Genomic DNA, 23,098 nt, shown 5'->3' on the forward strand with positions numbered 1-23,098 from the left:
TATAAGAAATCTGGTCCAAGGAAATTGCAGCCCCCGTTTAATTTCCCTTTCTCGTTGGTGCCTGACGAGATGCACCTTGCCACGTCGTCCTTTTAACAGCGAGAGACAGGTGTGTGTTTCAATCCCTTTTCAAAGGCATCTTTTAAATCCTGCATTTAACATAATTGGGCAGCCCATGTTCTAAACTTGAGAACAGGCCAATCTCTTTCCAAACCCTTCCCTCCTTTAATATTACACCACCCGACTTCGAGGTTTAGCTTTTTAGATCACCCGGCAGATTAAATATTATTCTTATTTATGGCCACTTTCCCAGGACAACTGGAACAATGGAGGCTTTTCCAGACCGAGAATTTCAAGCCAAAACCCACGTTGAATGAGAGTTTTCATTGATAGATGAAAATATAACCAAGGAAATATTAGATTGTGTGGAAACGGATAGTTTAACGTCGAAGATAAAGGATAAAGAAGATACAGAATCCTTTTAAACTTGGGATTTGTTTTATCAATGGTTAGATCTCCTGCTTGAGCAGGCGGTTGGACTAGATGACCTTCAAGGTCACTGCCGTGGTCCGCCCGCAGCCTGCGGAGTTGGCAGCAAGTCGGACAACGATGAGGCTGAGGAAGAACAGGGGCCAGTCCTGGAGGCTGGGGAAGGCCCGGATGAGGGCTCTGCGTCGGAGGCAGAGCTGGGGCCTGGGCCATCGGGGAGTGATGTGCGGACTTCGGAGCCTGGCGATAAGATAGATCTATTTCAGCCTTATAAGGCCTCATCAGTTAGCCACACCCTCATCTCATGTATCCTCCCTGTAAAGGTACAATATTTGTTTTTCTTTCTTTTTCGTAGGTTTTATGTGTCTTTCTCTTTAGCCAGGTTCCACCTACGTAAACCAAGATAATTATGACAAGTTAGAGAGCTTGTCGAAACGTTGCCAACAGGGTGGATTTGATTTAAATCGCGTTGATTTAAATCACAATTTAAATCATGATTTAAATCACTAGTAAAAGGGCTTGATTTAAATCCACTCGATTTAAATCATCATTTTTAAAGAGCAACTGTCATCTCTGCTACTCCTTTGACCCGCTGTTGACTCACCGATAGCCCCAGTGTTGCAGAATATACAGCCTCATGCTGCATAACTAAGCTCCATTTCATGCTGAATAAACTAAATTATTTATGTATCTTAAATAGAAAACTATCTTACGATAGATTTTTACCCCAAAAGCTTTTTATTAAAATAAATTCGATAAAAATCAAAAAAATCCGATTTAAAAATCAAAAAAATCCGATTTAAATAAAAAAAATCAGATTTTTTTGATTTTTTTTTTTAAAAAATCATTGATTTTTATCCACCCCGGGTTGCCAAAAAGAAAACTTTTAAAGTGTTGGTTAGGATTTTAGCCAGAGTTTCAAAAGACTGTTTTGTTGGGATTTTGGAGGATTTTAAACTGGGATTTTAGCCAGGATTTTAAGTATGTCAACTAACAGACTTTTAATGACGCGGGAAAACACCCGAAATTGCCAACTTCCGGTTGGTCCGGAAAGCCCAGCTCTCCCCAGACTCCAGAGCCTTTCTAGGAGCCTGGGGAGGGTGAAAACAGCCTTCCCTCCCCTGGAGGCTGTCCGGGGGCTGGAAATGGCCATTTGCCAACTTCCGGTGGGACCGGACGTAAAGCGTGAGTACTGCACATGCGTGGAAGGCCATGCGTGTGCGCAGAGGAGGGGTGCGCACTCAAATTTGCGAACCGGTAGGGAAGGGAATCCCACCTCTGCAAGCCCATAATATTCCGGAAAATAGGTAGTTCTTCTAAGGTCACCAAAGTAAGCACAGCACATGATTAAAATATCGACATGCCTTGCCTATATAATCTGCTAATCATAATGCACATATGTGAGGTTTAGGGAGGGTTTTAGGAAACATGTAGGAGGCGGTCAAAAGAGAGTGTAACCTGATAGTATCTCAGATAATGGGGAACAAGGAGGGATGTGGCAGCCGGTGAAGAGAATGTTGATTGGACACGATCGGAGGGAACCAAGCTACTTCTCCCCACATGTTGCAACAGAACTTAGGATAACTTTTATTGTCACGTTGAGTGCACACTAATCAGCCATACATTAAAATGAAATTTTTAAGGTCTTTCCCACATCTTGGCTGGTTATCAGCCAGGCAGATTTGCCACAGGTTGTAAAAGAAAGTAGCTACACTCACAACAGGGGATCAACGTTTGGAGGCTTGGCGACGACCGTAAATAAATATAAACATAAATAAATATAAATATAAATAAATATAAATAAATATATTTATTCCGAGAACTGGCAAATACCACCTCTGGCTGGCCCCAGAGTCGGGAGGGAAGGGAGATTTTGCAATATCCTTCCCCTGGAGTGGGGAGGGAATGGAGATTTTGCAGTATCCTTCCCCCAGGAATGGGGAGGGAATGGAGATTTTGCAGTATCCTTTCCCCAGAAATGGGGAGGTAATGGAGATTTTGCAGTATCCTTTCCCCAGGAGTGGGGAGGGAAGGGAGATTTTGCAGTATCCTTCCCACAGAACCAGTAGTAAAAAAAAAAAAAAAGGATTTCCCCACTGACTATTACTATGTATATACTATTAGGAGTACCTTTACTTTGTTTTGCAACGACCCTTCTATTTCCATCTGCTCGCCTTTGGCATGGGCATTTGGCTAGTTTGCGCATTTTCTTTTTCTGAAATGGAAGTTTGCTCCGGGATTCCCTTTGCAGGGGGATTCCCCACGCGCGTGGACACACCTACAACACCCACACCCGCCCAGCGGAGGAGACTTCGCCCCCTTCCCTTCTCCACACCCGCCCCCACAGGGAGGGGTTTGCACGGCCCGCCCCGGACCCACCGCGCAAAAATCCCCGAAGCTGCAACTTCTCCTGTTCCTCCTCCGCCTGGTTCTAAGAAAAGCGACCTCCGCCGTCATGTGAGTCCCCTCCGAGGGTCTTGGGGAGGGGGCTGCTTTCGGAAGAAGAGATGGGGCGGGGGCTCCTGCCGGCTTTTTCCCTTTCCCCCCCCCTTTTTTGCAAGCTGCGGGGAAAAGTTCTCCTTGGAAATTCTCATTTGCAACCGGGCGCCCACCGCTCTGCTCCGGCGCCCTCGGGTCTCCTTTCCTTCCACCCCCTCCCCCAAAAAAACCCCTCGCCTCGGGGGTCTCCGAGGGTGGCTGGGTGGGTGAAGGGAAGCCGAGTTAGAAGGGACCTCGGGCGGGGGAAGGTTACACAGGGCCCTGGCGGAGGGAGAAGGCCGAGACTTTTTGGACCCAATTTCTTGGCTATAAAGTTTAATCCGGAGCCAAGACTTTTTACCCAACTCGGTCTGACTCCGGATCTGCTGCAACTACGGTTTTGTTTTGTTTTTTCCCCGAAAGAGTTTAGTTGCAACTTGGTTGCAACTTGGTTGCAACTAGTTGCAAACAGAAAAAGAAAAAAAATCACCCCAGGGCGATGCCCATTTCCGGGACAGGCGGAGCTCGGATCGACTCCGGCGTTAAGAGCCCGGCCTGTTTCTGTTCCCCTAGGGGTGGAACCGAGAGCCCTGAACCGCTTTGGGGGTGGGGGTTAGGGGGCTCTGGGGATGTCTGCTGGGAGAACCCCCCGGGGATGTTTTATCCCGGTGGGTAGCTGTACTAGCAGGTTTTTACCTGCAAAGCAGGATGATCTGAAGGTTGGAATTGGGCTTCAGTCAGAATAGAGCTAGGAGGGATCTTGGAGGTCCTCTAGTCCAGCCCCCTGCTCAAGAAGAAGACCCTAGACTTTTTCAATCCCTCAATCAAAATAGAACTGGAAGGGACCTTGGAGGTCTTCTAGTCCAGCCCCCTGCTTAGCTAGGAAACCCTACACCACTTCAGACAAATGGTTATCCAACCTCTTCTTAAAAACTTCCAGTGTTGGAGCATTCACAACTTCTGGAGGCAAGTTGTTCCACTGATTAATTGTTCTAACTGTCAGGAAATTTCTCCTTAGTTCTAAATTGCTTCTCTCCTTGATTAGTTTCCACCCGTTGCTTCTTCTCTTGCCCTCAGGTGCTTTGGAGAAGAGCTCGACTCCCTCTTCTTTGGGGAAGATCCTGAGATACTGGGAGGATGCTATCATGTCTCCCCTAGTCCTTCTTTTCATCAGACTAGACATCATCATCATTATTATTATTATTTATTGGTTAATCTTTAGTGAGATTCACAGCCTTTGAGGCTGGTTAATAGCTCAGCAGCTCGAGTCCTAACCAAGGACCTAGGAACTGTTAGGGTATTATTATTATTATTATTATTATTATTATTATTATTATTATTATTATTATTATTATTATTATTTATTGGTTAATCTTTAGTGAGATTCACAGCCTTTGAGGCTGGTTAATAGCTCAGCAGCTCGAGTCCTAACCAAGGACCTAGGAACTGTTAAGGTATCGTCGGAGGATGTAAGCTGTTACGAGTAAGGTAGTTTTTTGTAGAGTCAAAATGTTCAAGTCCGGCAAATTTAGAATTTCTAAATAGCGGGGTAGCCCTTTGGGTATTGCTCCGAGGGCTCCAATTACAATCGGGACAACACACGATTTCTTTTTCCATTTTTTATTATTATTATTATTATTATTATTATTATTATTATTATTATTATTATTATTATTATTATTATTATTATGGGCTGGCTTGATCCCGTCCTCTCAGTTTTAATTGATTCGGTTTTAATATGGGTTGTTTTAAATTATTTGGGCCAAAATTATTTAATTGTTTTTAAATTGTTTTTTTAAATTTTGTATACAATGTTTTATTTTGGCTGTGCACCGCCCTGAGTCCTGCAGGAGAAGGGCGGTATAGAAATAAAATAAATAATAATAATAATAATAATAATAATAATAATAATAATAATAATAATAATAATAATAGTACCCTAACAGTTCCTAGGTCCTTGGTTAGGACTCGAGCTGCTGAGCTATTAACCAGCCTCAAAGGCTGTGAATCTCACTAAAGATTAACCAATAAATAATAATAATAATAATTAGTTCAATTTATATGCCGCCTTTCTCTGAAGACTCAGGGTGACATACCCAATTTCTGCAACCGTTCCTCATACGTTTTAGCCTCCGGACCTTTAATCATCTTTTTTCCAAAGTCCCAACCTCTTTTTTGTGCTCTATAAAGTGGCTCTATAAAGTGGCACTAATTCTTCGCGTGATGTTTCATTCATCGTATTTTATACAACCGAGGATCGTATTAGAACTTTTGGCTGCGGCCGCACACGGCTGGCTCATGTTTAAGGGATCTTCCCCTAGAACTCCCAACTGTTAACTGTTTTTGAGCCAGGTTTCCCCTAATCTGGACTTCCACCTTTGTCCTGCCTAGCTGTCAAACCTTGCTTTTTCTCCACGTTAAAACGGGGTTGGGCTAGATGACCTCCAAGATCCCTTCCAACTCTGTATCTGTAAAGGTCAGGGTGGATAAAAATCAATGATTTAAAAAAAAAATCAGATTTTTTTTATTTAAATCGGATTTTTTGATATAAATTGGATTTTTTTTTATTTTTATCGAATTTATTTTAATAAACTTTCGGGGTAAAAATCTATCGTAAGATAGTTTTCTATTTAAGATACATAAATAATTTAGTTTATTCAGCATGAAACGGAGCTTAGTTATGTAGCATGAGGCTGTATATTCTGCAACACTCGGACTATCGGTGAGTCAACAGCAGGTCAAAGGAGCAGCAGAGATGACAGTTGCTCTTTAAAAATTATGATTTAAATCGAGTGGATTTAAATCGAGCCCTTTTACTAGTGATTTAAATCATGATTTAAATTGTGATTTGGGCCAAATTTATATATATATTAACTGTTTTTTAATATTTGTATTTCATGTTCTTAATTCTGGCTGTACACCGCCCTGAGTCCTCAGGGAGAAGGGCGGTATATAAATTGGAAATAAAATAAAAAATAAAAATAAAATAAATCCACCCTGGTAAAGGTCATGATATTGTCTTGAGTCTGGCCAGATCTTTTTGGATCCTGAGCTTGTCTTCTGGGGTGTTGGCTGTTGCTGTCAGCTTAGTGTCATCTGCAAATTTGATGAGTTTCCTTTCTAATTTCCTCATCGGAGTTATTTATGAAGATATTGAAGAGTACTGGGACTAAGATCTGACCTTGTGGTGCCCATTTTAATCACAAGCTGGATAAGTGACTGAAACTTCATTTTATTGGTGGCCTAAAAGCAGGAAGCCATCCTAGGATTTTAAGCCCACCATATCTGAATGATGTTGGATGTGAATGGATACTGGTAACCCAGATGAAGTACCTGGTGTTTATAAATGGCTGTCTGGCAATAAATAATCTGGCTTGTCTTTTTTTTCTGCAGGTCTGGTGATCCTGTATCCGGCTCTGCCTCTGGCAGCAACCGACGTCTTCAGCAGACTCAGAACCAAGTGGATGAGGTATGTATGGCCAGGTTCTTCAGAACTAGGATGGTGGGTGAGCTTGGTGGTGAAGCTGCAGCACATTGGGAGTTGAGGACATTCCTGAAGGGTCCATCAGTTGAGGACTTCCTGAAGGGTCCATCAGTTGAGGATTTCCTGAAGGGTCCATCAGTTGAGGATTTCCTGAAGGGTCCATCAGTTGAGGACTTCCTGAAGGGTCCATCAGTTGAGGATTTCCTGAAGGGTCCATCAGTTGAGGATTTCCTGAAGGGCCCAACCAGTTGAGGATTTCCTGAAGGGTCCATCAGTTGAGGATTTCCTGAAGGGCCCAACCAGTTGAGGATTTCCTGAAGGGTCCATCAGTTGAGGATTTCCTGAAGGGTCCATCAGTTGAGGATTTCCTGAAGGGCCCAACCAGTTGAGGATTTCCTGAAGGGTCCATCAGTTGAGGATTTCCTGAAAGGCCCAACCAGTTGAGGATTTCCTGAAGGGCCCAACCAGTTGAGGATTTCCTGAAGGGTCCATCAGTTGAGGATTTCCTGAAGGGCCCAACCAGTTGAGGGCTTCCTGAAGGGTCCATCAGTTGAGGATTTCCTGAAGGGTCCATCAGTTGAGGATTTCCTGAAGGGTCCATCAGTTGAGGATTTCCTGAAAGGCCCAATCAGCGGAGGGCTTCCTGAAGGGTCCATCAGTTAACAGTAACCCAAGTTGGAAGGGACCTTGGAGGTCATCTAGTCCAACCCCCTGCTCATGCAGGAGACCTGTGCTAGGGATTTGAACCACCGAAGTGCCGATCTTTCTGATCGATAAGCTCAGGATCTTAGCCACTTGAAAGGCTAAGACCTTCGAAGGTCGAAGACCTTCCTAAAAGGTCCATCAGTTGAAGGGCTCAACTGATTGAGTTGAGTTCTAGTCCAACCCTCTGCTCAAGTTCAAGACTTCAGTCCATTTCAGTCAATCCATCAGAATGGAGCTAGAAGGGAGCTTGGAGGTCTCCTTGTCCAACTCCCTACTCCAGCAGGAGACCCTAGGCCATTTCTATCAACTCATGCAAAAACCTCCAGCGATGGAACCACCCACACCTTCTGGTGGCAAGCTGTTCCACTGATTAATTGTCCTCACCGTCAGGAAGCTTCTCTGTTCCAGGTTGCTTCTCTCCTTGATGAGTTTCCATCTGTTTTTCCCTTCTCCTTGTTTCTTTTCTTTTTCTTTTTTTGAAAAAAAAAGTATTTTATTTTATTTCTTATAAACATTGTAAATGTGCATTCTCTTATCCATTTGTTGATCATACATATTACATACATTTTCTAAAGAAAAAAAAAGATTTTTTAATTATATTCGGGATTGCTTTTCTACTCTTTCTTCTCCCTTGTTTTACAACAATCCTTCTTCTCTTTCTCTCTTTCCCTTCTCTCCCTTCTTCTATCCTTTTCTACTTTCTTCTTTCTTCCTCTCCTTCCTCTTCTCTCCTTTCCCCCACTCTTCCCCTCTTCCCCCCTTTCTAACCTTCTCTCCTACTCTTTTTTTCCCTCCCTTTCTTCCTCTCCTTTTCCCTTTCTTCTGTTCCTCTCTCTCCTTCTCCCCTCCTATTTAACCCTCTACTCCTCTTTCCATTCCCTCTCCATTGTTGTATTTATTTTCGATTCAATATTTTCCATATTGGTATCCGAGCAACCCCCATTTTCTATTAATATATACTTTCTTTTCAATTTCTTTTCTATTTTACTAATTTCACAGATAATTGTACATTTATACAGTAACATTTTTTCCTTTTCCCCCCCCCCACCATTCCCCTTTTCCATTTACACAGGTGTCATCTGAGTTTCTATTCCTTTTTTGTCTTCTCTCTCATTTACTTTTACACTGTCTAATTTATTAACCTGTCGTCTTTTATTCATATTTCTTTTCTAACCATGCATAACATCGTATTTCCATGTCTTGAAATACACCGATTCCTCTTTATCTTTTATTCTTAACGTTAGTCTGTTCATTTCTGCACAATCTAAAATCTTCTTTATTACTTCATTATTATTATTATTATTATTACTTTTATTCATATTTCTTTTCTAACCATGCATAACATCGTCCCCATGTCTTGAAATACACCGATTCCTCTTTATCTTTTATTCTTAATGTTAGTCTGTTCATTTCTGCACAATCTACACTCTTCTTTATTACTTCACCTTCTGACGGGATTTTTTTTCTACCTTCCAATTTTGTGCGTATAGAATTAAAACCAGAGATTTTTCAATTGGGTATTTTACCGGAGAGATATAGTAAAGAATATATGTATTCTTTACTATAGAGTAGAGTATTATATGTGTATAATTATCCTACTTGAGTCGGGGTTGGTCTGGAGGACCTCCGCGGTCCCTTTTAACCTTACGATCCTGTGTTCTAAACCTTTACTTCTAGGTGGTAGATATCATGAGAGTCAACGTTGACAAGGTTTTGGAGAGGGATCAGAAGCTGTCCGAGCTGGACGATCGGGCCGATGCCTTGCAAGCTGGAGCTGCTCAGTTCGAGACCAACGCGGCCAAGCTGAAGAGGAAATATTGGTGGAAGAACTGCAAGGTAAGGGAGCTTTTTGGGCTGGACTAGAAGACCTTCAGAGGTCCCTTCCAACTCTGTTATTCTATTCTAATTCTAATTTGTATTCTGTTATTTCTAATCTAATCTATTTTTTTCTGCATTCTATTCTATTCTGCGGTTTTTTTTTTGTTTTTATTTTTGCTATTCTGTTCTGTTCTTCATTCTTCTGTTATATTCTACTCTAATTATTCTATTCTTTTCTCTATTCTCTATTATTTCTAATCTATTTTTCTGCATTCTATTCTATTCTGCATTTTTCTGCATTCTATTCTATTCTGCATTCTTCTGTTCTGTTCCACTGTAATTATTCTATTCTGTATTCTGTTTTATTCTATTCTATTCTGAATTCTATATATTTTATTCTATTCTGAATTCTATTTTATTCTATTTTGTATTCTATTCCAAATTCTACTCTATTCTATTTCTATTCTATTCTGAATTCTGTATTTTATTTTATTCTATTCTGAATTCTATTCTATTCTGTATTTTATTCTATTCTATTCTGAATTCTATATTTTATTCTATTCTGAATTCTATTTTATTCTATTCTATTCTGAATTCTATATATTTTATTCTATTCTGAATTCTATTTTATTCTATTCTGTATTCTATTCCGAATTCTATTCTATTCTATTTCTATTCTATTCTGAATTCTGTATTTTATTTTATTCTATTCTGAATTCTATTTTATTCTATTCTATTCTGTATTCTATTCTATTCTATTCTGTATTCTATTCTATTCTATTCTGTATTCTATTCTATTCTATTCTGAAGTCTATATTTTATTCTATTCTGAATTCTGTTTTATTCTATTCTATTCTGAATTTTGTTCTATTCATCATATTATTCTTTTCTTTTTTTGCAGATGTGGGCCATACTGGTTACCGTGGTGGTAGTCCTTCTCATCATTATCATTGGTAAGTATCTTAAAGCCCCCTGGCCAGAAGTACCGGTGGTCCTCATTTAGCGACTGCCTTGTTTAGCAACTGTCACAATAGTGGTGGAAAAGGACCTTGGTGGACCAATCCTCACATGTATGTCCTTCGCCGTTCCAGTTAGCAAAGGGCAGCTGTGGTAAGATCGTAAACCGCTTCATTTAATGACCGAGTTGCTCGTCCCTAAATTTGGTCACTAAACGAGGACTGCCAAACGGGGACTGCTTTTTCCTAGGCTGTCGCTGAAAAATAATTTGCCGCTGTCTCATATATTTATTATTATTATTTATTATGAATGCCATCCTTACGTTGAGTGATGATTGAGGCTGTTTTTTTACTTCTCTTTTTTTTCCCTGCTGTGGGTTTTATACATTTGTGTATTGTGTATATTGTGAGTTGCTCAGAATCACAACTTCCAAGATAACGTCAGTTTCCCATAATTCCCCAGCCTGCCTGCTAGCTTGGGAATTCTGGGAGTTGAAGTCCACATGTCTTGAAGCAAAAACAAAAACAAAACGCATATAGAAATGGCTGTAGTTTATACTCTTAATTAAAAGTTTTAAAAGTTGAGGTTTGATCTTATTACCTGATTCTGCTGCACCAAACGGAGTCGGACGTCAATGCATTTTTTTTCTTTTTTTCCCTCCTTTGTTCTACATTTTCCCCTTCCCTTTTCCCTCCCCTATTTTTCCTGTTATTTACTTTTGAATTGTTGTATTTTTATATTATAAACAAATAAGGACGATAAAGAAAAATGTGCAACAGGGAATTTTTGCTTCCACCTCATCTAAAAGACAGACTGGTGAAAATTTATGGGAAAGCGATGAACAAGGAAAGCTGAAATTTTTCATTATTTGAGGCGGCGTTTTTTTCCCCCCAAGAATAACTGATGCCAAGATTAAAGGAGGCATTTTGATGGGTTCACAGCGGGGATGAAATCCAGCAGGTTTCGACAGGTTTTGGAGAACCAGTAGCGGAAATTTTGAGCAGTTCGGAGAACCGGAAAATACCATCTCTGCCTGGCCCCAGAGTGGGGTGGGAATGGAGATTTTGCAATATCCTTCCCCCAGGAGAGGGGAGGGAATGGAGACTTTTCAGTATCCTTCCCCTGGACTGGGGTGGGAATGGAGATTTTGCAATATCCTTCCCTCAGAAGTGGGGAGGGAATGGAGATTTTGCAGTATCCTTTCCCTGGAGTGGGGAGGGAATGGAGATTTTGCAGTATCTTTCCCCTGGAGTGGGGTGGGATTGAGGATTTTGCAGTATCCTTCCCCTGCCATCCCCACCAAGCCACGGCCACAGAACCGGTAGTTAAAAAAAAATTGGATTTCACCACCGGTTCACAGATCAATTGCATCGTGACAAGCAGTTCAAAGATCTGTTAGCTAGGCCAGAGAAAATGGCTTTAAGGAATCTATTGGATTCCTTAAAATCTTGGAACCTGACACCATAATCACCAAAAGCTTTTCAGGAAGCAAAATGTGGTGTTTTTTTTTTTAAATTGTCCTCCACTGGAATCTTATTTGCAAAAGAACGTTTCGTTTGAAAATCTCTCTTCTATCAGTGTATTTACATTTGCAGGATAGCTGCAGCTCTACTATCCCCGTTATTGAAAAAGTAAATCAACGGCACGTAGAGATACATTACATTTTAATTTTTTTTTTTAAAAAAATCGTGTTTAAAAGCTATCGTACGCTATTGTTTTTTTTTTGGCTCATCTTTCTTTTCTTTGCAGTTTGGAGTGTGTATGGGTGACCAAGCAGAAGATTAAAATTCCGTTCAAAACCTCCCAAATTCTTCCATTTTCACCTGCTTTGTTGCCAAGCTTTCGTAAAGGATGCACGAATTATTTTATCCTGGACTGCTGTGTTTATAACTCTTTATAGTTTGAGTGACCGGACAGTTCCAGAAGCAGCGTGCAAGCTGGAGAAGGAAACAACTACACGCCTCCTATCTTGATCATGTATTAAAATTGCTCGGACAAATCCATATTATTCCTCTCGCGCTTAGACTGTTAGAAAAAGAGAATCGGTTGATACTTCTGCTTTCCTAAAATTAATCCTTTTTTTTTTCTTTTTATAATACCACAATTGTGACATAAACCACCACCACGGTGCCTTCATTAAATCACCGCAATTTATCGAGCGGACTATCAAGTGCGAACACTACTCTTTTTTTTTTTTAAGCCTCTTGCAAAGATTTGCACATTTGGGGCACTTAAAATAGCCACCTTGGAAGTCTTTTGGATGCAAATCTAGTTGGGTGCAGAAGGAGCAATTGTGGGTTTTTTTCCAACACAATTGCAAGCCAAAATAATTATCACCATCACAATGGCTTTTCGGAAGAATTTTGACTTTCTTTTTTTTTTTTTTTTTTTTTGGCAACCGTCGTTCTACATTGCCGATTTAGTAATTCTGTGAACGAGGCTTATTTTTCTATCGATCAAATCATCTTTGTGACTCACTCACTCTTTCATTTTTTGTATTGGTCCTGTCGGTTTAGCACCCCACCCCGCCCCAAATAGCCCCAAATAACAGCTGACAAATAACATGAATTATTCCAGCTGTCTCAACGGATTGTTTTTCTACTTGCTTGCAAAAATCTGGTTATATTTCTGGGGGGTGGGGGGTGTTATTTCAATACTTTTGTATAGCTTGAAAAAATGTCATGATTTGGAAACGCCGGAAAATAGGTTTTCCTGTCTGGGAAATTGTACTCGTTAACTGTAATTTTTCCTACTCAATCCTTAACCAGACTTGAATAGCTATGTTTGTCTGCTACTAACAAGCAATCTTGGTTTATTATCAGCCAGGCAGCCAAGATTTCCAACAGGCCAGTGGGTCAAACGGCTGAACTTTTTATTGTAGCTATTTAATAAAAGAGTGATTGTCAATCCCGTTTGGTGTTTTGAAATTCTTGTGGAGTCCGGTTGTCCTTGCAGGAGTCATAAATAGAAAAAAAGAAAGAGCTTAGAAAACATTGCACGAACTAGCAAGAGCTGGGGGGGTGGGGAAAAAAACTATGGAGTCCTAATCCTCAATCAGAATAGAGATGGGACCTTGGAGATCTTCTAGTCCAACCCCCTGCTCAAGCAGGAGACCCTAGACCCGTGATGGCGAACCTATAACATGCGTGCCACCTGTGGCCATATTGGTGGGCACACACGAGCGTTGCCTTAGCTCCAGCACACACGCGCGCTTTGGGTCTTCTGGGCCCACCGGAAGTGTTTCCAGCCTCCGGAGTGATGGGGAAGGCTGTTTTTGCCCTCCCCAGGCTCCTAGAAAGTCTCTGGAGCCAGGGGAGGGCCAAAAAATGGGCCCACCAGGCCATCACATGCCAAAAGCAGTGGGAGCATAGGAGGAGTTGCGCGCACATGCGTGGGGGGGGGCAGGGCCCATAGAATTACAGGCGTGGCCACGCGCCCGTGCAACCACCCCACACTCCCCCAGTTTTTGGCCCGCGATGGCAAAAAGGTGAGCCATCACTGCCTTACACCATTTCAATCGATCAGAATAAAACTGGAAGGGATATTTAAGAAAGAGACCGGACAACTTTTTGTCTGAAATGGTCGAAAGTCTCCTGTTCGAGCCGCGGGGGGGGGGGGGTTGGACTAGAAGACTTCTGAGGTCCCCTCCAGCTTCTTCTTCTCTCCTGAAATCTTCACCGACCTGTCTTGTCTTCTACGGGGAAACGTAGCTCAACGAAGAGGGTGGACGGATGCACGGCGCTCTCCAATGTCGGCCCCCAGCTGCTCTCTGGAGCTCCCCCGCTCAAATCGTACCGGCACTCTTTTACACACCACATACACACCCCTCCAAGGGTCATTTTGGACTTGTTACACAACGGCCCCTTTATTCAGCGTTCTTGAGATAACATCCATCGTGGGCGGCTTGTTCGAAATAAGCAGCCACAAGAAATGAGATGAAGCCATTAAACGATGACTCACTCCTTCGATCGGATGGCAGAGATGGCATCGCTTAGCTCTCTCCCTCCGGCCGAACGATGATGGATCGGCTGGTTGACCGATTGCCAGGGAGGTTCTCGAATGGTCTAGTGGCCCCTCAAGATGGGATAGGGAGTCCCCTGTATGGGACCCCCTGGAAGGGAGGTGGCCAAGCCTTGGCAAAGGGGGTCAGCTGGTATCAAGGATGCTTGCTGGGAGTCACTGCTGCTGACGGGATTTTCAGCTCAAGAACGGAAGTTTGGTCTAGTAGTTAAGACACCAGACACCTGCCAGGTGACTTCGAGCCAATCGCCAGGAAACTGGGAGTTGTAGTCCTGCCTTAGGCATGAAAACCAGCTGGGTGACTTTTGGCCAGTCACAGAGAGATGGGGAGTTCTAGTCCTGCCTTAGGCGTGAAAGTCTGCCAGGTGACTTTGAGCCAATGGCCAGGAGACTGGGAATTCTAGTCCAGACTTAGGCATGAAAGCCAGCTGGGTGACTTCGAGCCAATCGCCAGGAAACTGGGAGTTCTAGTCCTGCCTTAGGCATGAAAGCCAGCTGGGTGATTTTGGGCTAGTTACCAGGAGATTGGGAGTTCTAGTTCTGCCTTAGGCATGAAAGCTGGCTGGGTGACTTTAGGCTAGTCACCAGGAGATTGGGAGTTCTAGTCTTGCTTTAGGCATGAAAGCCAGCTGGGTGACTTTCAATCCAATCCACCTCACAGGGTTGTTTTTGCGGGAAAATAGGAAGAAGGAATACAGCTAATCCCCTAATTCTGAAAAGCATTTTGGGGTGCGCAATACAAATTTTACATCATATTTTTTAATCTTCGTCAGCCACCCAGAATGATGTCTGAGAGAAGGGCAGTTATATAAATTGATTTTTGCGATGTGTGCCTTTCTAATTTTCTAAACAGGAACAGGATCCACAGGGGGCGGGGGGGGAGAGGGGAGAAAGAAGGAAAGACATTATCTGCTTCCAATAATATGAACAAATCTAGAGATGATTTTATTGGAATGCAGCGTTCATGTATTTTCCACAACACCTACAGTAATATTCAGTAAAGAAAGATACATATTCTTCAACCAGTAGATGGCAGTGGTTATATGTTTGTCTTTTCTCCGAATAAAAGATTGCTGCTTCCTAGCCGCAGTTAAGCAGTAATGCACATGTCGACTGTGCACTGTTTGTTCTGTAGGGCTATATACAGAATTTCTAATATACAGATTTATTAAATCCCATGCAAGTAACATAGGAGTTTTTGCCATCTTCGGTATGACTTTATTTTCATCACGTGTGCGTTTCCAGAAATGATATGCAGGAATCTAGTCTATTGCTTGATCACGTCATAAATTATAGGGCAAGGGATTGGAAGCGAGTGGGTTCCCAGCCGGTCACACACAATATTTCCAGAAGCATTGGGAGAGGTTCCTACGTTTCTTGTATTGCTTCCTGGCAGATTCCCATAAGCGTCTTAACAGCATATTCCGGGAGAAGTTTCCAATCGGTGCCTGAAAGTGGGGGAAAAAAAAACAGATATTTTTCGACTTACAACCACAATGGAGCCCAAAATTTACGTCGCTAAGTGAGACATTTGTTCATGGGAGCTTCGGTCCATTCCGCGACTTTTCTTGCCACGTCGGTTAAGGGAATCCCTGCCGTCGTTAAATGAGTAACCCCCGTTGTTAACTGAATCTGGCTTCCCCGTTGACTTTGCTAGTCTGAAGGTCGCAAAAAAGGGGATCACGTGATCTCCCCCACCCCCATGTTTATGAACGAAAATTTACCAAAATAAAACAAAAAAAAAGAAAAAGAATTGGAAATCTTCAGAGGCAAAAAAAAGGAACAAAAAACCTCCAAACCATTTCAGATCTAATTTCTCTCCATTCACACACACACACACACACACACACACACACACACACACACACACACACTTCTTACCTCTTTAACATATTCCCTGGCACTGAAGCTGGAGGGACCGAGACCTGCAATGAAAAACAAAACTTCAAAATATTTGGAGTCCTACTGGATCAATACGAGCTAGCCGTGTGCGGCGGCAGCCAAAAATGCCAAATTTCACCCCTATTTTTATTACCCATTATTCCTAGTCTATTTTGATTGATTTCTATTGGGAAAAAAAATACAGAACCTGTAAGGTTGCAGGAAATACAGATTTTTTGGGGGGTTCCTTGTCGGGAAGTTTATACTTCATTGGTTGCTTCTCTCTTTGAAACAATCTTCAAGAAAAGAGGACTGTGCTTTAAGCTTTTTTGGGCATGGAGAAAAGACAGGTAGGGTTTTTGGGCGGTGAGATAGCACGATTATTCAAGGAAATATATATATATATATATATGCAGGGGTTTTTTTTTTTCCCCTGTCTTACCTGCTTTGCTTGGATTGTCTTCTATTGGTGCTTCAAGTCTACTGGCCAAGGATTGCTGGAAAGGTATTCTGTTAGTCAAAGGCTCCAAATTTAGCTCGGCCTCTTCATTGTTGACTGTTGATGGAGAATAAGATTAGGAAGAAACGAGAATGATATTTACAGATGGGCCTCCCCTTCCTTCCCTCTTCATTTTCCGTGAAAATAAGGAATGGCCTTATTCCAAGGGTGAAATCCAGCAAGTTCTGACAGGCTCTGGAGAACCGGTAGCGGAAATTTTGAGCAGTTCGGAGAACCGGCAAATGCCACCTCTGGCTGGCCCCAGAGTGGGGTTGGGAAGGGAGGTTTTGCAAGATCCTTCCGCTGGAGTAGGGTGGGAATGGGGATTTTGCAGTATCCTTCCCCCAGGAGTGGGGAGGGAATGGGGATTTTGCAGTATCCTTCCCCCAGGAGGGGGGTGGGAGTGGAGATTTTGCAAGATCGTTTCCCTGGAGTGGGATGGGAATGGAGATTTTGCAAAATCCTTTCCCCAGGAGTGGGGAGGGAATGGGGATTTTGCAGTATCCTTCCCCCAGGAGTGGGGTGGGAATGGAGATTTTGCAGTCACCTTCCCCTGTCACGCCCACCAAGCCACACCACACCCACCAAGCCACGCCCACAGAACCGGTAGTAAAAAAATTTGGATTTCACCACTGCCTTATTCCTTTGGCCTGAATAATTGTTTGCTCTGCAGCTATTCCTGGTTGCTGCCCCGTTCTTGCTAATCCGAAGAGACACTCTCCTCTCTCTCTCCCTCCCTCTCTCTCTCTCTCTCTCTCTCTTTTTGAAATAATTTTTATTACAATTTTCCTTTACACAACTCTAGTACATAATCAACAGACGGTGTCATTTTTGTATACTTCGGATCAACATTCCGTACAATATATACATGATATACATTCAATATCTAGTCCTCAATAGCCTTATGTATATTTCCAATTTTTATTTCGATTATCTATCCAGGTGTACCATTTTTCCCAGACCGCATAAAATTCCGAATCATCTTTTTCTTTTAGTTCTAGGGTCAGTTTATCCATTTCGGCACATTCATATATCTTCTGAATGATCAATCCCTCTGGTGGTGCATTGCGTTCCTTCCAGTATTGGGCGAACGCAATTCTTGCTGCTGTTAATATGTGTAGAATCAAATATCTTATCTTTCTATCAAATTTTGTTTTAAGTATTCCCAGGAGAAATGTTTTTCGGGCTTAGTTCTATTTGACATTTTATTATCTCTTGTAGCCATCCTTGTATCTTAGTTCAGTACTTTTTTCGCTTCAGGACATAGCCACCAAGCGTGTAAGAAGGTACCTTACATTTCCAACATTTTGGGCTTAAATTTGAGTACATTTGCTGGGGCTAACAATGAATGGCTTGCCTCCATCACTGGAGGTTTTTAAGAAAAAGAATGGACAACCATTTGTCCAGAATGATATATATAAGGTCTCCTGTTTGAGCAGGGGGTTGGACTAAAAGACCTCCAAGGTCCCTTCCCCAATGCATTATTCTGTATTCTGCCCTCAAAATAAAATATGGGATTTCCCATTCTGACTGTAAAATTCCACCGACAGAATGGCATGTTATTTCTATCATCTATTGGGGAAGAGATATAAATGATTAAGTATATAAGCGTGTATAAACATGTGCTGAGTAGAAGATTATATTAGTGACGGCTTGATATTATGGATAGGATAAGGGTCAAGATAGAGGAAATAATAACTATACAGAAGAAGAAAGAATTATGGAAGAGAACACCGGGATGTCGCAGGGAAGAGATAATTGATGGATTAAATGTTTTGTTTGTCTAAAAAATAAAAAACTTTTTATATATATATAAAAAAAGAATTGCATATCGGGTGACAGATTCTTATCTTGATCCTTGTAGACAACTTGAGTTCCATTTTAATGAACATAAAACAGAGAGATGGTTTGTCTCATTTCTCCACCAGTTTCTTTTCTTAATCATATTTCAGATGATTTTTATTTCTCCTACATTCCCCTCCCTTCCCAGATCAGTCTGGCAGCACCCCAAAAGTCGGCTGAGAGAGAATGACCAACTTTTTTTCTTTTTCGAAGTCGAAAATCCTTGCAGGCTTCAAGTGGGCACTCTCAAATGCCTTCAACTGACCCCATAACTCACGTCAGATACAACCGAACCTTATGGAGTCCTAAGATGAGGAGGGCACACCTATTCACAGCTAATTTCCTACCACTTTTACATACCCGGGGAGGGATGGGGGACAACTCCTCGACTTACGACCACAATTGAGCCCAAAATGTCTGCCGTTAACTGAAGTGAGACAAGCCCTGACTATAATGAGATTTTAGCTGAAGCTGGCTGTCATTTTGCTTCGTAATATCAGTTTTGTTTTGTTTTGTTTTGTTTCCCCCCCCCCAACCGAGTTGAGTTGCAATTGCAAACTTGGTCCTCCTGAGGGAGTCCTTTCTGTTAGATTTAGCTTAATTCGTGAAACCAAATCTGGATTAATCAGAATAGAGCCGGAAGGGACCGTGGAGGTCTTCTAGTCCAACCCCCTTCTTAAGCAGGAGATCCTCAACCATTCCCAATCAATCAGAATAGAGCCAGAAGGGACCTTAGAGGTCTTCTAGTCTAACCCCGTGCTCGAGCAGGAAACCATTTCGGACAAGTAGCTGTCCAGTCTCTTCTTAAAAAAGCTTTCAGTGATGCAGCACCCACAACTTCTGGTGGCAAGCTGTTCCACTGCTTAATTGTCCTCACTGTTAAGAAGTTTCTCCTTAATTCCGGGTTCTTCTCTCCCTTGCTCAAATTCCATCCATTTTTTTTCTTGTCCTGCCTTCAGGTGCTTTGGAAAATAAGTTGACTCCCTCTTCTTTGGGGCAGCCCCTCAAATACTGGACTATCGTTATGATATCCCCCACCCTCGTCCTTCTTTCCTCTAGACTAGCCATACCCAGTTCCTGCAACCGTTCTTCGTATGCTTTAATCTCCAGGCCTTTAATTATTTCAGTTGCTCTTCTCTGCACTTTTTATTCAGCCCTCCCCAAATCCTGGTTCTTTAAAAACAGCCCAATAGTTAGCCATTTTCTGCCTGTTTGTAGTCACCTTCACTTCTGCAACTGGATTTTAACACGAGGACTCCTTCTCGTCTTTGGCTGCTTTTGCCAGTTTGCCAAAGAATTTCCTTTGGGACTTTCTGGCTTTCCAGAACGGACTCAGCTCCTATGAAATGCATCCTTTTCTAGTACGATGCCAATGTCCTTAACTACCGGAGGAATCCAAAGAATAAATCTCATCTTACCTGGGGACCAAGCAGATAGCTCTTCGCTGATCCTGGGCATGGACCACAGCCGTCCAAAGAGGGAGAAGAGCAGAAGGCAGAACCAGCTCAGCTTCCCCATCCTTCACACTTTAACTTTGGTGTGGAGTTCCCCTGCTGGCTCTTGTCTCTCTCCAGAGGTTTCTCCACCTTGAGCTTATATGCTGTAGCCCACCTGTGACCTCATCACGCCCATGGTCTCCTCCGCCCCACCCGAAATTCTCCAGCGAACGTATCGTCCATTTGGGTACTGAGGTCATCCTTCCAAGTCGCTTCGTTAGACCATAAATCGAACTGTCTGATGGGCAAAGCGAAAGCGATGGAGAAGGGGAGGAGGAGGAGGAGGAGGGTAGGGAGGAGGGGGAAGAGAGAGAGAATCGAGAAAAAGAAAACAACTTTATAAATCGGGCATATTAAAAAAAAAAAATCAGAGAGTACTTTCGGAGTGATAAATCACGAGCTAATGAAAACATCGGACGTCATTCGGGAATGGCCCGAGTATTGAAACGGCTGATTTATGAAGCTGGGGAAGCTTGACGCAAGTCATCCGAGCGATATGGCATGGGCTGGCGCTTGGAGATGGATGAGGGAAGATGCCCTGTTGCGTTTCAGGTTGCCAGTGCCAAAAAAAGAGGACGATGAGCAGGGAATTAAACAGCCATCCCGGCCGGGTCTCTCATCTTGCCTCCCGAACGAAAAGTTGAGATTGACGTGGTGATGGGTTGCACTGAAGTCCTGGTTGACTCGTCTCGTAAACTGCACCTTGAACATGAAGGTTATTGTTGTTGTTAGTTGTGAAGTCGTGTCCGATCCCATGGACCACGTTCCTCCAGGCCTTCCTGTCCTCTACCATCCTCTGGAGTCCATTTAAGCTCACGCCGACTGCTTTGGTGACTCCATCCGGCCACCTCTTTCTCTGCCGTCCCCTTCTTCTTCTTTCACCCTCCATCGTTCCCACCATCAGGCTCTTCTCCAGGGAGTCCTTCCTTCTCATTAGGTGGCCAAAGTATCTGAGTTTCCTCTTCAGGATCTGGCCTTCTAAAGAGCAGTCAGGGTTGATCTCCTCTAGGACTGACCAGTTGGATGGCCTCGCAGTCCAAGGGAGTCGCAGGAGTCTTCTCCAGCACCAGAGTTCAAAGGTCTCATGAAGGTTCTCCAGTAGGTATGGGACATGGTATCCAACAGGACAAATGTCCCAAGGATGCCAGCTTTTGCTGACCCCCTGATATGGAGCATGGTAGAAGAAACCACGGGGAACAAAGCCACGGCCTTCACACTGGAGGCAAAAACATATGAAGAACGGTTGGTGGGATTGGGTATGTCTAGTGTAATGAAAAGAAGGACTAAGGTGAGACATGATAGCAGTGTTCCAATATCTCAGGGGCTGCCCCAAAGAAGAAAGAGTCAAACTATTCTCCAAAGCACCAGAAGGGAGGATAAGAAGCAACAGATGGAAACTCATCAAGGAGAGAAGCAACCTTGATGAGAACTAAGGAGAAATTTCCTGGCAGTGAGGACAATTCATCAGTGGAACAACTGGCCTCCAGAAATTGTGGGTGCTCCATCACTGGAGGTTTTCAAGAAGAGTGTGGACAGCCATTTGTCGAGCGTGGTATACAGGGTCTGCTGTTTGAGCTGGGGGTTGGACTAGAAGACCTCCAAGGTCCCTTCCGACTCTGTTATTGTATGAAGTTGTGGGTGGGCTCCATGCTGAACAAAGAGGAAGTTTAGGGGTGACATGATAGCAGTGGAATAGAATAGAATAGAATAGAATAGAATAGAATAGAATAGAATAGAATAGAATAGGAATAGAAAATAGAATAGAAAATAGAATAGAAAATAGAATAATAAAATTTAGAGAAGAGAAGAGAAGAGAAGAGAAGAGAAAGGAGAATAGAGAATGGAATGGAATGGAATGGAATGGAATGGAAGGGAAGGGAAGGGAAGAGAAGAGAAGAGAAGAGAAGAGAAGAGAAGAGAAGAGAAGAGAAGAGAAGAGAAGAGAAGAGAAGAGAAGAGAAGAGAAGCTGGAAGGGACCTTGGAGGTCTTCTAGTCCAGCTCCCTGCTCAAGCAGGAGAACCTATACTATCTCAGGCTGTCTAGTTTCTTCTTTAAAAACCTCCAGTGATGATGGAGCACCCACAACTTCTGGTGGCCAGCTGTTCCACTGGTTAATTGTCCTCACCGTCAGGAAGTTTCTCCTTAATTCCAGGTTGCTTCTCTCCTTGATGAGTTTCCAGCCGTTGCTTCTTTGGAGAAGATGGCCAACCAACCTGGCCAGATCTTGAGACTTGGCTCTAGCCAGTTTCTCCAGCCTACAATTCCAAGCATCGGTTGTCCCTTTTAAGCTAGAAGGCAACGAACGCCAAGATTTTGGGTGGGAAAGCTGTTTTGTTCCTGCTGAGCTCTCGATTGTAGGGAAAGCTGAAAACTCTCACCCTGGCAGCTCCTAGAAGAGAAATCATCCTTGAAAAGTGATATTATTAGCGTCACTCGTGGTCCTCACCACCCCAGGAAAAAAATATATATCGATGCTGCTGGGAAGTTTTCTAAAATTATCTTCGGGTTTTGTTCCTCTAAAAAACGAACGAGTTACGGTATCTCCAGCGTTGTGTCCACCTGCCAAAAAGTTCACACGTTTTGGCCCAGGAATAAAAACGCCTTTTTTTTGTTATAACAGCTGGCTTTTCTATTTTTTTTTTTTCTTCAATAACAGATGATGAGAAAAGCGTCGATTTTTCTCCGGAGTTTTTCATCCCGGGATCTGCCTTATAACCCAACCGAGGGAAGATTTTTTAAGTTGTTGTTGTTGTTATTATTATTATTATTATTATTATTATTATTATTATTATTATTATTATTATTATTGGAGTTCAAAAGCTACCTGTGGCTTCTCCGAGTTAAAACATAAATAAATAAATCCCCTGTGAACTTCTATATTTCTCTTCTGAAGCCCAAAGGGGTGTGAAATATTTATTCCAAGTTTTGAAAAAAAGTTTTTCGTGGACAATTGAGTGGGCCTCCCACAAATTTCGACTGCTTGGTCTTTCTTTTCTTTTTTTTAAATATTTTTATTTATACATTTTTCTTTAACATATATAAGTATTTAAAAGACAGTGTATTGTCTGGGTCATTTTACATATACATAATAATACCGTGTTTCTCCAAAAATAAGACCCTGTCTTATATTTTTTTGAACCCTGAAATAAGCGCTTGGCCTTATTTTCGAGGAGGTCTTATTATTTTGGGGCGCCTGGAACAAGACGGGGCTCCTCTTGCCGTCTTACCTGATTTCCAGCTCTGCGTTTAAGTATTTTTGGGGAGGGCTTATTTTCGGGGGGAGCTTTTTTTTAGCACAGGCGCTCAAAAGCCTGAGTGGGCTTAATTATTTAATATTTTATTTTATTTCTTTAATATAATTTATATGTCACCCTATCTCCCGCTCACAACAAGTAAAAACAAAGCCAATAAAAGACATAAAATACATA

General features: G+C 42.4%; 2 protein-coding genes across 2 annotated transcripts; one reads left to right on the top strand and one right to left on the bottom strand.

Moving 5' to 3' along the window:
- The first annotated feature begins 2,837 nt into the window (after positions 1 to 2,837).
- Positions 2,838 to 12,838, top strand: VAMP3 (vesicle associated membrane protein 3). Its single transcript, XM_070955977.1, has 5 exons — positions 2,838 to 2,946; positions 6,361 to 6,436; positions 8,834 to 8,992; positions 9,876 to 9,927; positions 11,681 to 12,838. Coding segments are annotated over exons 1-5 (309 nt in total). The 5' UTR covers positions 2,838 to 2,944; the 3' UTR covers positions 11,701 to 12,838.
- Positions 12,839 to 15,282: 2,444 nt separating this feature from the next.
- UTS2 (urotensin 2) lies at positions 15,283 to 19,691 on the bottom strand. The gene is made up of 4 exons (XM_070956094.1): positions 19,592 to 19,691; positions 16,275 to 16,388; positions 15,833 to 15,876; positions 15,283 to 15,399 (listed from the first exon to the last, which is right to left on the bottom strand). The coding sequence occupies exons 1-4, from the start codon at positions 19,689 to 19,691 to the stop codon at positions 15,283 to 15,285; spliced, it is 375 nt and encodes a 124-aa protein (XP_070812195.1).
- Between the last annotated feature and the right edge of the window lie 3,407 nt (positions 19,692 to 23,098).

This window comes from Pituophis catenifer, unplaced genomic scaffold, assembly GCF_029215685.1.
Source record: "Pituophis catenifer annectens isolate HBS135680 unplaced genomic scaffold, rPitCat1.0.hap2 SCAF_18, whole genome shotgun sequence".
Taxonomy (NCBI): Eukaryota; Metazoa; Chordata; class Lepidosauria; order Squamata; family Colubridae; genus Pituophis; species Pituophis catenifer.